Source organism: Pipistrellus kuhlii, unplaced genomic scaffold (genome assembly GCF_014108245.1).
Source record: "Pipistrellus kuhlii isolate mPipKuh1 unplaced genomic scaffold, mPipKuh1.p scaffold_m20_p_10, whole genome shotgun sequence".
NCBI lineage: Eukaryota > Metazoa > Chordata > Mammalia > Chiroptera > Vespertilionidae > Pipistrellus > Pipistrellus kuhlii.
The window spans coordinates 7,634,762-7,649,710 of NW_023425405.1; the positions used below are offsets into that span (position 1 = coordinate 7,634,762).

At 40.9% G+C, this 14,949-nt stretch overlaps 1 protein-coding gene across 1 annotated transcript; it reads right to left on the reverse strand.

Annotated features, from left to right (window-relative positions):
- Positions 1 to 1,763: 1,763 nt before the first annotated feature.
- TAS2R16 (taste 2 receptor member 16) lies at positions 1,764 to 2,840 on the reverse strand. The gene has a single exon (XM_036429925.2). The coding sequence runs from the start codon at positions 2,718 to 2,720 to the stop codon at positions 1,764 to 1,766; it is 957 nt and encodes a 318-aa protein (XP_036285818.1). The 5' UTR covers positions 2,721 to 2,840.
- Between the last annotated feature and the right edge of the window lie 12,109 nt (positions 2,841 to 14,949).

Consider the following 14,949-nt stretch of genomic DNA (forward strand, 5'->3'; position numbering starts at 1 on the left):
ACTTATATTTCATACCCTCAGTTTCAAATATTAACTCAAGCGATGACTTAACTTGAAAACAAATCAGAGTGATAGACCCAAGACCAGATCAGAAATTTCCACTCCAGGCCTACGTGCTTCTTTCATAGTCAAGCTTGAAATACCTGCATTCTTTTCCCCATAGGATGGTTTTCTCTCTGGCAGTATTTCAGTCTTCTAATGGCAGATCCAGAAGTTTAGTTTACCAGATATGCCCAATACATGTATGAAAGGTGAATAAAAAGTATATTCTTAACCGCTGGTACCTGGAAGCCTTAAGAGATGAAGCTATCTTTAGGAAAAACACCCTAGTAAATGCTTGAAGCAAATGGGAGCTGAGACCCAAAAGTCTGGGAGTTGGCTGTTACCAAGATACTTTGTTGCTAGTAGATGAGGGTAAAGAAGACAGGAATGATGAGAGAGATGCCATGGGGAGATGGGGAGACAGAGTCTTACAATAAAAAAGGTTTGAGATAAGCTGAAGGGAAAAAAGGGATTGGGGAAACAGAAACGGACTTGTAAAGAACAGAAAAGTCCCATAGGCGATTTTAACTGATTACTATATGATTCATTTATTCTTGTCAATTTGGGAGGGTTTTGAACTATCACAGAGGAAGAAATAGTAGAGAGAGTTTAAGCCAATGTCACTCAGCTTTTATGAAGTAAGAAGAGTTCCCAAATAACATCTAGGAATCTTTCTAGAAAGTTTATTCCAAATTGCAATGCAATTGAGAGGCAAGAATCCTGCCAATAGAAACCATATGCAGTTGACCCAGTTAAGTTGCCAATATTTGGAGATGTTCTAGGAAGAATTTAGATTGGGTATGTAGTTTGCTATTCTGGGAAGAATATAATGTCTTGACTAATGAAAATAAGAGTTAAGTTTTTGTTTTGTTTTGTTTTTTTTAATATATTTTATTGATTTTTTTATAGAGAAGAAAGGAGAGCGATAGAAAGCTAGAAACATCGACCAACTGCCTTCTGCACACCCCCCACTGGGGATGTGCCCGCAACCAATGTACATGCCCTTGACTGGAATCAAACCTGGGGCCTTTCAGTCCGCACACCGATGCTCTATCTACTGAGCCAAACCGATTCTGCCAAGAAAAGTTAAGTTTTGACTTGGGTTTTAAAAGAATAAAGGCACATTGTGTGGGAGAGAAACAAATAAGAAACGTTATGCCATCAAATAAAGGTCCAGAAAGAACAGAGGAAAAGAAAGATGGTCAGACATTTTCTTGACTAAATTAAAAAAAAAATTGATTAATTGAGACCTCAGCATGGAGAACCTTCAGGGTGTAGGCAACAAATTATTGTGGGGGAGCTATAATATTTCTATTAATGTGTGGAGTAATTTGCAGTCATGAAAAGGATAAAATAAATATAATGTATGGACACCATGATTTTGGCTCTCTTGGGTAGAATACACTGGGAGTAAAACTCCAGAGATAGAGAAGACTAAGGAGAGATGGGGAAGTCATGAGAAAGTTGGGACCAACCTGGGGACTGTGGAGAGGAAACGATAGGAGTGGCTTAGAATAGAGAAAGGCTGGTTGTTTAGCGACAAATGGCTGTGGGGCTGGTAGAGAAGGAGGCTTGCTTAGGCCTGCTTGCATTTATGGTACATTACCATCATATAGGATCATGAAGAGTAAAGCTGGTTGTTGGTATTAGTTGCATCAATCCAAGCTCCCATTTGCTCATAGTCTTGTTGTACCTGGAGCCTCAGGCAGCTTTGGGCCATTTCAGCTTACCTTTAAACCCTTTTTCAACGTAGAGCTACTCAGCATGAGTGAAGTTAAATGAATAGAGACTATAGCATAGATGAGTGTTTCCCAGGCCCAGAACCAGGAACTCTTATATCCTAGGGTGTATTTAATGGAGATGATTATGGTAAAAAAGTAAGAGGTGAAGAAGATGAGGAGGAAGGCAAAGTATCTCAGGGCACTGGCATGAACTTTCATGCTGGAGTTGCTGTGGTCGGCGTTGTGATGTCGGATCTGCCTCAAGTGTTGGGACAACGAGGCTATGAGCAAGATGATGGCAGCCAGGAACAGGAGGAAAGGAATGAACAGCATTGCCAGATTCTGATGTTTGTAATATTTCTCCAAAAATGACTTCAGTATCTCAGTCTCCGTGTTGTTTCCAGGTAGTTGCATCATGGAGATTACCTGACTCTTGATGTAATTTTTAATAATTGAAACAATGATTGTCACACAGGAAATCATCAGAGAGCCCAGCAATAGCCGGGGAATCAACCTCAAAATTCTCCACCTCAGCCAGAGGAAAATGGCGTGGGTGAAGGAAGAGACTTTGACGCAGTAGACGACAGCAAGCAAGCTGGTTAACCAGAATGTAAGAGTATTAGTAAATTCCCAGATGACTCCTATGTACCAAAGCTCATTGTCAGGGTGGAAATAGGAGTAAAAGTTGTAGAGCACTGATGACCACTGTAGACAGAAGCGGCAGATGCCCAGGCTGATGAGAATCATGTCCACAGGTGACAGCCTTTTGACCTGCACCCACTCTCTGCTCAGCACTGCAACAATTAAGCTACTCTGCACAATTATTGTCAAGGACTCGAGCAGATAGATGATCATGAAGAAAACAGTGAGTTGGTTGGGTATCATTCTTCCACTCCAAAGTATCTCCCCACACACAGACCCAGAATCTCTGCAATCATTTCCAAGTAGAAAATACATTCTTGGTCTCACTATTGTCTCATGCAAGAAAATACCTGTCTATGGATGCAAATTTTCCCTAACTCATTTTATATTTTGCCATTTTCCTATCTTCAGAATTTGCTTATGCTTTGCTTGCTGGTTTGTTATCAGACCTGGGATGCAGGGAAATGTTATTTGAATGTGGGTTTTTGCTCCTGAGGTTATTTGATTATTCCCATAAACAAAATGCCTGTTTTATAACCACGCCATTGATTTCCTTTTTATCTCTGTGAGGTGTCTTTAACTTATTTCCCCATCTTCTTTAAATGATAACCTCATTCTTTTAACCTACAATTTAAACCCAAGGAAAGATGAGTCCTTCACTGTTCCTTCATGTCTTGGGTAATATATCTATTCTGCTAACTGAGTGCTGTAATCATGACAACTTCTGAATTCCTGTCTTCCCTGCTTCTACAGGAGCTGGGGGTAGATGCTGCAACCAAAGTACGATCATCAATAAAAAAATAATAAACAAAAGTCCTTACCCACAAAATTGCTGGAACCCCAGACCTTCAAGTATCACCCTCCAATACAGACCACTTCATAGCTGCCTGTCAAATTCTTCAACTCAAGAAACCACCGCACACACCCCATTGCACTCCCTATGTCAAGGTGTGACATCCTTTGCTGTTGGTCTTCCAGTTCAGCAGCATTGAGCTTTTTATATCTTTGGGAATTGTTCTTGTTCCATTAATATCACTGCTTTGATTTGTTTTCTCCTTACATAGCTAAGTTCTTTCTATTATTGCTCACACTGCTCAAAATAAAAGAGTAAACCATTTTTAAAAATTAAGCTTATTGGATAGAAAGGCCTAGAAGCCTTGCTCACTTTTTTTTTCCTCTTCAATTTATTGTCCTTATGCTTCCCTTTCTCTGACCAGACTATGGAGACAAATGGATGACTGATGGTTTTGACATAAAATGACACAGACTTTTGTGTAATCTGGTTTTATAAAACTGCACTCTTCTGAAAATTGCCCCTTAGATATTTCTGGAAGAATCTGTGGTTCTCACAAGGAAGTCTGATGCCAGTGGATAAAGGCTGATCAGATCTGTTAGGCACCTGCTGAAGTGACTGCACCTGCCGGCTGCTTCCTTCTCCAGCAGCATAGTGTAGCCTTTGCTGCACCATCCCTGCCATGTGCCCATGCTGCTCAAAGCCCATCCCGCAGGCCTGAGCTTGAGCTAAGCAGCCAGTGGTCTGTGGTGAAGATCTGTGTTCACACTCTGATCTGTTTGAAGCAACTTGTCCTTCTAGCCTTTGTAATCTCAGCAGAGGAAAATTGAGTTTGTAGTTGCCCAAACAACTACAGTAGCACCTTCATGAAGCTGGGTGTTTTTCTCTCTTGATTCTGGGACCACATTCTTGAGTATCCAGTGTTGCTGGTGTGGTAGATTATAACATAAAGCTGAGAATTAAAAGGCTCAGAGGCAAAAGGATTCTTATAAGTAGGCAACTTGTGAATCTGTAGACTCCAAGTGTTGTTTTGGGCAGTGGACAAACAACACACTACTTCTAAATATCTAGAAATTAATTTGTAGCTTTCTAAGCAGGCTAAAGAATAAATTCAGGAAATGAAATCAGAAAAACTATACCAGTTAGACACCAAATATTGAATTAGTGGCTTCAAAATTGAGAGGAGAATTCTAGTAATTGTTACTTGGTAGAAAGACAAACTGAGTCATTGACTCTATGTGTGATAAGCACCAAGACTAGGTGGGGTTTAATTATTCAAGGAAGGGAAAACAGAAGTAATCTAACATAAAGTTAAGAATTCTTGAAAATAAAACAAGAAACCACTGAACTCATGATGCAAAGGTAAACTATAGTGTTGAAATATTACATTAGGCCCTGTCCAGGTGGCTTAGTTGGTTGGAACATCATCCAATATACCAAAAGGCTGTTGGTCCAATTCCTGGTCAGGACACATACCTAGGTTGCAGGACCAATCACCAGTCTGGGCAAATAGGGGTGGCAATTGATCAATGTTTCTCTCTTTATCCCTCTCCCTTTTTCTCTTACTGGGACCTTTGAGGTGGGGTTCAGGTCTGAAGGAGGGGCCGATGCACAAATGAAAATACTACACAAGGAATATGAATTTAGAAGATATTGGGGGCCAGGTAGAGATCTCTTTCTTGAAGAGGCACACTGACTTCTGGCCTGGTCCACTATTTATTTACTTGAATACACATTTGTCCTTTAGCAATGCATATAGGCATATTAAAGGTAAAGTTTGGTAAACGGTAAAAGGATTATCAGGTTGAAGGAATTGCCTTGAGCCACCACTATCTCAACAGATGAGGTGCTTAGCATTAGCCCTGCCAACACCCAAGTCCATCGGCCTTCTGCATTCTTTGGTGCACTCTCATGATAGTATTCTCTCTCTCTCTCTCTCTCTCTCTCTCTCTCTCTCTCTCTCTCTCTCTCTTTCTCTCAATCAATAAAAAAAAAACATATCCTCAGGTGAGGATTAAAAAAATTACACTAGGAGTCAGAATATTAGTAAAGCATCTGCTTTGCATTCTCAATAAAATGTATTATAAGAATCAGGAAATTAAAAAAAAAACCAAGATAACAAAATCATGATTTGCAATTGAAAGGTGAATCTGTTAAAACATATCCAGACATATAAGAAGGGAGAAAGATAAGAAATGATGATAAGTAGGGAAATATGCAATAATAGTATTAACAGTTGCCTTTTTTCCTGGATGCACTTTGCCTCCTAACTATACCGCTTCATTCTGAGAAGCCTCAGAAAGCTTGTGATGCTCCAAACTTCATCCGAGGATCTTTGAATGCAAACCCCATCTACAGCCCTCATGACTGGATACTAGACAGCAGTTTGACTAAGAATCAGCAGCTGTCCAAAGCAACCTCTCCTGGGCTGGCCTGTAGCCTGAGAGATGGCCCAATACTACTCTACTCCACAGGGTTATGTGTCTGTGTTAGTGACTGACTATACAATGCAGACACTCTCTTTGGGAGAATTTGAATGGGAGACATTCAAGATGGGTCCCTAGACTGGTGGTGGATATTCCCTGGCGTGAGGTGTTCAAAGGCTGGCTCTTCTAGTGTGTGTGCATCTGAATCCTGCAGAGCCATCTCTAAGGGCCCTTGATTCAGCAACTGGAACATTACAACACCCAGGAGGTACTTGGAAAGTATTTGTGGACTGATTGATGAGAATAGGGAGAGCAGGCTGGAGAGGCAGGTGTTCTGCTATATTGCACCTGAAAAGGCCTTGGAAATCATAAAACCAGCAGCCTGGCATAGCAGAGAAATACACAATGTGATTACATGTGGTTATATTCCTATGTCATTCAAACAACAGAAATTGGCAAATATGCTAAAGTATAAGTGTGCCAAATTGACAGCTATTTTTTAGGGAAAAACATGTGTTTTAGATATTTCCTATGAACAAATGCATTGAAACTGAATGACACAAATGGTGATTACTCCCCCCCCACACACATTATATATGCCCATTGTAAAGAGTGATTACTATGATCTGTACTGTGAACATGCATTATTGATCAGTATTTGGATCAATGGGAAACTGGTAAAATGGACCCCAACTTAATAAAATATGAATTCAATAATGCTCTGGTCATGCCTTCATCACACAGTAGTTTATTTACACTGTTGTGGGTAAAATAATGGCTCCAAAACATTCACATCATAATTCCACAAACCTGTGAATATCTTAACTTATGCGGCAAAAGGGATTTACGGATACAATTAAGCTAAGGATCTTGAGATGGGAAAATCAGGGTGGGCCCAATGTTATCACCAAGGTCCTTATAAAAGAGACGCAGGAAGGTGAGGGTTGGAGGGAAAGGAAATGATGAAAACAGAGCTCAGAGTCATGAGCCAAGGAATTCAGGCAGCATCCAAACGCAGGGAAATGCAAGGAACATATTCTGGAGAAGAAACACAGCTCTGCCGATACCTTGATTTAGATCCATAAGACCCACTTAAGATTCTGACCTTCAAAACTTTAAGATAATAAATTTGGTATACAGCTGTACCCTCTGCACATTTGTGGGGGATACTTTCCAAGACCCCAGATGGATGGATGTACTTTTTCTTATACATACACACCAATGATAAAGTTTAACTTATAAATTAGGCATGGTAAGTGATGAACAACAATAACTAATAATAAAATAGATTATAACAATATACAGTAAAAAAGATATATGAAAGTCTCCTTCCTCTCAAAATATGTTAATGAACTATAGCCACCCTTCTTGTGAGTATATAAGGCCTCCATAATGAGATGAATTGAAGTGAATGGCGTAGGCATTGTAATGTAGTGTCAGGCTGGTCTTGACCTTCCGGCAATAATTCAGAAGGAGGATCACAAAGCCACGATGATGTCATGTCTTCCACCCACAAATTAAATGCCTTTTCCGTCTTATCCAAGCACTTATCATGCACTGGGGCTGTCACTCTTGCAGTCTGAGGTGCAAAAGCAAAACTACCCAGAACTCTCCTTCTTCACAACCTCAGATGGGAGATTCATTCTTACTGTAGAGTTTAGCAACTTTAGCTAAACGATTTTTTTTTCTTACTTAACTGGATAATTTTCACCTTTTCACATAAAGGAAGTACTTTATGGCTCCATACTCTAATTGACAGCATTACAACTCTAGAACTTTGGGGGTCACTATGAAGTGAAAATAGGGGTCACTTGAACACAAGCACAACTACCATTCAGAGCTTTGATAACCAAGGTGGCGGCTCCTAAGTGACCAGAGAGCAGGGGCACACATAGCCACACAGCATGGATGTGAAGACAAAGGGATGAGTCACGTCCTGGGCCCCCGGAGGCGGACGTCGGGAGAGTTTATCCGGTTACTCAGAAAGGCATACAAGGATGGCATGCACGCTTATTGTTTATCTCTGGACTTTTCCATGTAATCATCTGGACTGCAGTTTACAGCAGGTAAAACCTTGGAAAGTGAAACCTCAGAGCAGGGGGGCTACTATACTCATACAATGGAATATTACCCAGTTTTAGAAAGGAAGGAAATCCTTGTATTTGCGGCAACCTTGAGGACATTATGCTAAATGAAATAAGCTAGTCCCAGTAGGAGGAATGATGCATGATTCCACTTAAATGAGTTCCCCAGAATAGTTAAATGCATAAAAGCAGAGAATGCAATAGTGGTTGCTGGGTGGAGGAAACCAGGAAATTTTATTCAATGGGTGCAAGTTGTCAGTTATGCTAGAGGAATACATTCCAGAGATCTGCTGCACAACATGGTGCCTATGTCAACAATATGGTATCATGCATTCAGACTTTATTAAGAGGGCACATCTTGACCTAGCCGGTTTGGCTCAGGGGATAGAGTGTCTGCCTGTGGACCTAAGGGTCCCGGGTTAGATTCTGGTCAAGAGCATGTAGCTCAGGTGCAGGCTCCTCTCTTGCCCTGGCCCTGATCAGGGCATGTGCAGGAGGCAACCAATCAGTGTGTTTCTCTCACATTATTTCTGTCTGTCTTTTCCTCTCTCTAAAAATCAATGGGAAAATATCCTGGAATGAGGATAAAAAAAAAAAAAAAAAAAAAAGGAGGCCAAATCTCATGCTGTGTCTCACCACGAAGATAAAAATCAGGAACAGAGGGAAGTTCTGGGAGTTGTTGCTTATGTCTGTTACTTTGATTGTGTATCACCATAGTTTTAATATGTCTAAAATCATCACCTGGTATGCACTAAATGTGAATATTGCTTTGTATATTAATTGTACCTCATTAAAGCTTTAAAAGTAAAATGAAAATGAAAACAATGACTGAAGCCTAATCCTGTGATTTAATTGCCTCGGGTGTAGCCTGGATATCAGGATTAAAAAAAAAAAAATCACTCCATCTCATTCTAAGTGCAGCTCAGTTTTGCACCCACTGCTTTAGGGCCACCTGTGGAGAAGACAACTGCACGGTGGTGAGGATAACAAAACCACGAAATATTTTACTTTGCAAATCATCAGTGAGGAGGGAGGTGAGCTCTAAGTTCACGAGCAGCGAGCCGTTGGAAAAGGTCCGGAGTGCCCGCTTCTCCAGGCATATTTTTGTCGATCCGTGCTATGAGGATAGCCCTCTTTCAAGGTAGTTCTTTCCCTTTTGCACTCACACAGCATGAAACTTGCGGGAGCAAGCTTTGTTCCCAAATTTGTGAACATGCATAAGGTTCTTCTGATAGTACTCCCAACTCTGATGTATTGGTTATGGCTAGAAAAGCCACCACTTTTTCTGTAATGGAATTAAATGTTTACTACTATTACAAAGCATTCACCAACCCTATATGCATTATAATTATCTAATAGCATTCGAGCCTGCACATTAGACAAGATCTAGGGCCTCTAAACAAAGCCTGCTTTTCTAACGAGCCTGTAAGACCTGTACTCCGGGTTCCTCTTTTCTCGCCCAGTGTTCGATAAATCTGGAGATAATTCAGCTTTGGAGGTAACAGCCTGTTCTTGCTTTCTACAATAAAGATTCTTTTCAGTCTGTGACTCAGTCTCGCTTTCTCTGGTATATATTTGTTCTGTGGAGGAAGATGGCATCCATCTTTGAAGACTTTTAATCTCACCACAAAATGAGCAGCATGGTTTGCTTACCTGCCTTTCCCTTTGTAAGTCCCTTTCCTGAAAAATAGAAACCCTTCCTTACAACTTGTCTTGGAGTTTTGAGCCTTTGACCCTAGTTGAAGAAAAAAAACAATGGGTTCAGAAATTTCCCAATTAGTCAAACACATTTTCTCCCCTCTGTTACTAATATTCAATGACAGAATTGTTCTTTTTCATGCAGCAACAACACCCAAATAGTCAGCATTTTACAAAGAATATCTGGCAGTAACTAATGCGGTCCAAGCACAGAAGCAGAGTGCATTTTCTTTCTTGTTTCTAATTCTATCACCAACCTGTGTGGCCTTAAGTCGTTTTTTAAAAAGTTATTCTTTAAATAAAAATCATAGCATGAATTTGTTCAGTATGCAATTTATTGAGTGTACACATTGCTGAAATCCTGGGCCCATGTATGTATTCAACAGGCAAGTTGCTAATCTATACTAATAAGAGGGTAATTTTGCTAATTAGACTGGATAGACTGGACGTCTTCTGGATATCCTTCCAGACAAAGCCACGGTGGCAGGGCTGAGGCAGAGGTGGTTAGGGGCAATCAGGCAGGCAGAGAAGTTAGGGGTGATTAGGCCAGCAGAAGAACGGTTATGGGTGATCAGTCTGGCAGGCAGGTGAGTGATTAGGAGCCAGCAGTCCTGGATTGTGAGAGGGATGTCCGAGGGGTACCAGATTGGAGAGGGTGCAGGCCAGGCTGAGGGACCATCCCTCCCATGCATAAATTTCATGCACTGGGCCTCTAGTCTTACCTAATAATAGAGAAACATGTAAATTGACTGTACCTCTGCTATACCCACAGCCAATCAAAGTGACTATGCAAATTAACTCAACAAAGATGAAGGTTAATTTGCATACATACCTGGGTCCTGGGAATCTCCTAGGCACCCAGGTCACTTCCAGCCAGCCATCGGAAGGGTGTGTGTGTGTTGGGGGTGTTGTTGGGGGTTTCCTCTTCCAAAGTTTAAAGCCAGGGTAGGAGGCTTTAGGATTGGGAAGGAGCCAAGCCTGTGATCAGAAGTGTGGGTGGGGGAAGCCCCTTCCCAAGCCTAAAGCCTGGAGCAGAGGCTTTAGGCTTGGGAAGGGGCCGAGCCTGTATTTGGAGGGCGGGGGAAGAGGGGGAGAGGAGGAGAGAACCTCTTCCCATGCCTAAAGCCTGGGGTGGAGATTTTAGGCTTGGGAAGGGGCTGAGCCTAGGATCTGAGGGAAGGGGGGAAAAATCAATGGAAACATATTCTTAGGCGAGGATAAAAGAAAAACAAAGAAAAAATATAATCTTATGAAAGACACATCTTCAAAATGCTTAAAGAAATTTGTCATTTTTTTCATGGTGAAGGAACTGGAGTCCGTGTTGATGAAAATACCTTGGTGGCTGCAGTGACTGGCAGTGGCTGCAGCAGTAGTGTAATGGAGCTGCCGCCTTCCCCTGATCAGCCTGGTTACCTCCCACAAAGGGAGGCCAGACTGAAGCTTAGGTCTGTTCACAATAGGGAGCAGCAGGCTTAAGCCATCAGTAGAACATCTCCTGAGGGATCCCAGTATGTAAGAGGGGGCAGGCTAGGCTGAAGGACCCCTCCCCAGTGCACAAACTTCATGCACCAGGCCCCTAGTTATAGATAATACAAAAACTATAATTTAATACTAAAATGAAAACAACCATAGGCTTTAGGTAAAATTCTGAACAAAAGGAGTTAAAAGAAGTCATCATCAACAAAGCTATTTGTGTTTTAGGTGACACTATTATCTCCACTAGGAATTACTAGTGTCATCTTTTTTCATCTTATTTACTAGGAATTATTCTTTTTTCATCTTATTTACCAGGAATTTTTCCTGATGCCCTTGAATATTTGAATACTCATGCTGCAGAGCTTCTGTGTGATCTGTATGTACTAGTGTAGAAGAGAATAACTCCCCCACATCACCCTCCATTGTATGTTCAATTACAGGGGCACCAAAGCCACAGACACACCCCAGAGCCCCAGACATGTTTTACTGACTTTGTCTCCCTCCCTAAAACAACGATTTTCAACCCTTTTCACTTCATGGCATACGTAAGCTAATTACTAAAATTCTGCAGCACACCAAAATATATCATTTTGCCAATCTGACAAAATACAATAACAGTAATTACCTACTTTTTTTTTCTGCAAAGCAATTTTTAAAAATATCAGATGACTCTTCTGGTGTATAAGGATTTCTGATACCAAGAATTAACAAATCAGACACAAACTTATTATTTGACATGACTAATGAGATGCAACTCTATTATACGACCTATATATTTATGGTTCAAGACAGGGCATTCCCACCAGATGGCTATTGTGTTGACTATTGTCAAAATTTTTTTTGACAATCTAAAGGAAAAGGGGTCAGTGCCCAGACTAAATAGTCAGGTATTATGTGTTTTAAAAATTCCTGCTGCACACAGGTTGAAAATCACTGCCCTACGACATAGTATAAGTCCATGAGGCTGGGAAGGCTTGGGGCAGAAGGATAAACACTAGCTTTAGAGGCAGTCCTCTCTTACAATTTCTATCGCCATGGCTCCTGTGTATCAGCAGCATCAGCACCTCCTGGAAAATACAATAGTTAGAAAATGTAAACTGCTGGGCCCCACCCAGACCTACTGAATCAAAATTTCTGGGGGTGAGACCCAATAATCTGAATTTTAACAAGCCTTCTAGGTGATTTTGATGTATAATACAGCTTAAAATCATTGATTTAAACACATCATGCCTGGTCTCTTCTAGCCTTGGGATGACTGTTCTATAGCCTGTAGCCTTTACCGATGTGAATAGGTTCATCAGACTCCAATGGAAGACCCAACCTTGGATCAAGGTTGAGAGACTGAGTCTTTCAACAGATAAAAGTGAGATTTTTGTTTTTAATAAATAGAGTCCCACTGGGAAAATGTCCTTGTTTAATTTTGGGACTGTATATTTTCAGTATACTGTATATTTGAGTATCTTAGGGAGAGGTTTTGGAGTGAGAGTTAGATGGGCTACTTTGAGCTGTGAGAAACCTTTACTTGGTTACCATCTGTATCTTCCTCAACTTTAAGAGCAGTTACTTGTTAGCCAGCCCTGAGTGCAAATAATGATGCCAAACCTCGTGGATGACTTAGATAGCTCTGTACCACCCAAAGGATTTGCATGGGGAAAACAACAGGAAGAATAAAAAGAGCAAGAAGGAAAGACTGGATGAGGAAGAAAAGGAAAGGAGTAAGAAATGAGAAGAAAGTGGGCAAGAGTTCTTACACCTCCTGGTCTCTGTCCTATCCCTCAGAATCCAGATTTGTTAACAGGCTACTTCAACCCTCTTTATATTAGTAGAGACATGGAAGGATCTGCAGAGACTATGTCCCTGGAGTTTGGAAACAATAATTTCTCAGGAATAAAGATGCCATCCCTCAAATATCCATGCTCATAAATTCATAAATTTAAAAAATATGGATAACAGCATATTTTTGTATTATGGAAATGAGGGGAAAGTGAGGGTTCAGGAGAGGAGAAGAGAGGAGAGTAGAGGAGAGGAGAGGAGAGGGAGAGACTTTGCAGCTTTGTCCAGAGTAACAAGAGGTGGTGGGATCTAGTCAAGTAGAGGGAGAATTTGGTCTTTGCTATATGCAAGGATGTTTTTTGTCTCCAAAGCAGGAGGAAAAGAAATATACACATGATTCATGTAGATGGTGATTATACGTTAAAAGTTCCTTTCTTATTGTGCCTTTTTTTTTTTTTTTCAATGAAGTTGGAAAGAAGTTCCCATGAATTGAGAATGAGGAAGAAATTAAATGCCATTTGAACTCAGGAGAATTTATGCAGTAGGTGTTCAGGTGTCAGAGACCTCTAGGGGTTGTGCCTTGCAGAACTCTACAGGGAGGCATTTACATAGACCAGTTGCAAGGAGCCGTGGTGGCTGTGGCTATGGAAATGTATAGATCAAATTTCCTGCTGCTGACGGCATCCCTGACTGATAGCCCAGCTCCTGCTCTTCTAGGTCCACAACTACATTTGCAATAAGGGCTATGCTTCCCACGGGCTTTTCCCACCCAGGGACCGAGCATGGTGGTGTTAAAGGAGCAATGGTACAGACCCATTCCCGTGAGACGGGGGGGCTTCTCAACTGTGTGCCTTTGGCCCAAGGACACTTCTCATTCAGACTAGAACATTCTAAAAACTGCGCTGCAGTCTTAGAATATTCCTACCCAATCTTCCTTCCTTCCTCCCTCCGTTCCTTGATAGAGGTTAAATCTCATCTCATTTTGAATTTTCACTCTGCTGTCTTCTCCAGCGTCATTCTCTTTTTGTTTCATAGGCATTTCTCCAATAAATCTCTTGCACGTCTAATACTTTGGTGTCTACTTTTTTGGAAATCTGAACAAACATAAGTGGTACCAGAAATGGACTGGGAAGCGGGTAAAAAGACAGGGTTTGACAACTGACTCATTCATACCTCAGCAAGCAAAGAAGACTAATAGTGTTATTTGGGGCACAGAGAGTGGTGGTCTGGTTGTTAAAGATGTCACCTGTGCACCAATAACAACTGATGAAATAGGAGCAGTAATAAAAAAAACTCCCTGAAAATAAAAGCCCTGGTCCAGACAGCTTCACAGGGGAGGTTTACCAAACCTGCAAAAAATAACTAACACCTATCCTCCTCAAACTGTTCCAAAAAGTTTAAGAGGAAGGAACACTTCCAAACTCTTTTTACAAGGCCAGCATTATCCTAATTCCAAAACCAGATAAAGACACTATAAAGAAAGAAAACTATAGGCCAATATCCTGATGAACATAGACACTAAAATCCTCAACATGTCCCCTTTCCTCTGACAGCCATCAATCTTCAACATCTAATCTTTTTATGCAAAACTCAAGTGTTTAGACTCATTCAACATTTCTGCTTTTTATTCTGCTAATACTTTATAATTTATTTCTGCTTCAATCATTTGCCCTAAAGTTTGAACTTAGCAATATATCACTAATTAACATTTCTGGCCTTCTTTTATTTTGTCTCTAATAATTTCATGAGCATGCACTTTATGCAGAAGACTATAGTGGGCACTGTGAAGGGGAGAGAAGACAATGAACATACATACTTGCCTCTAAGGAGAGCGATCAGGCTACTTACTGAGTGTTGAATAGAAAATGTAACTGGATGTAAAAGTAGAAGGAATGAGAAATAAGAATTATACATGGACAGTGCAAGAAACAAATGATAATCACAGAAAGTGAAGAGTGTAGTATAGTGAAAATAGATTTTCTTGGCTTCATCACTTAATAGTTCTGTGACTGGTCAAATTACTTACCTCATTAAATTTGTTTTCTATAAAATGGGAATGCAATTATATGCATCTCAAAAGGTTGGCTCAAGGTTTAAAAAATTCACGTTAAGAAATTAGGTCAGCCCTGACCGGTTTGGCTTAGTGGATAGAGTGTCTGCCTGTAGACTGAAGGGTCCCAGGTTCGATTTCCGTCAAGGGCATGTAGCTTGGTTGTGGGCACATCCCCAGTAGGAGGTGTGCTGGAGGCAGCTGATCAATATCTCTCTCATCAATGTTTCTAACTCTCTATCCC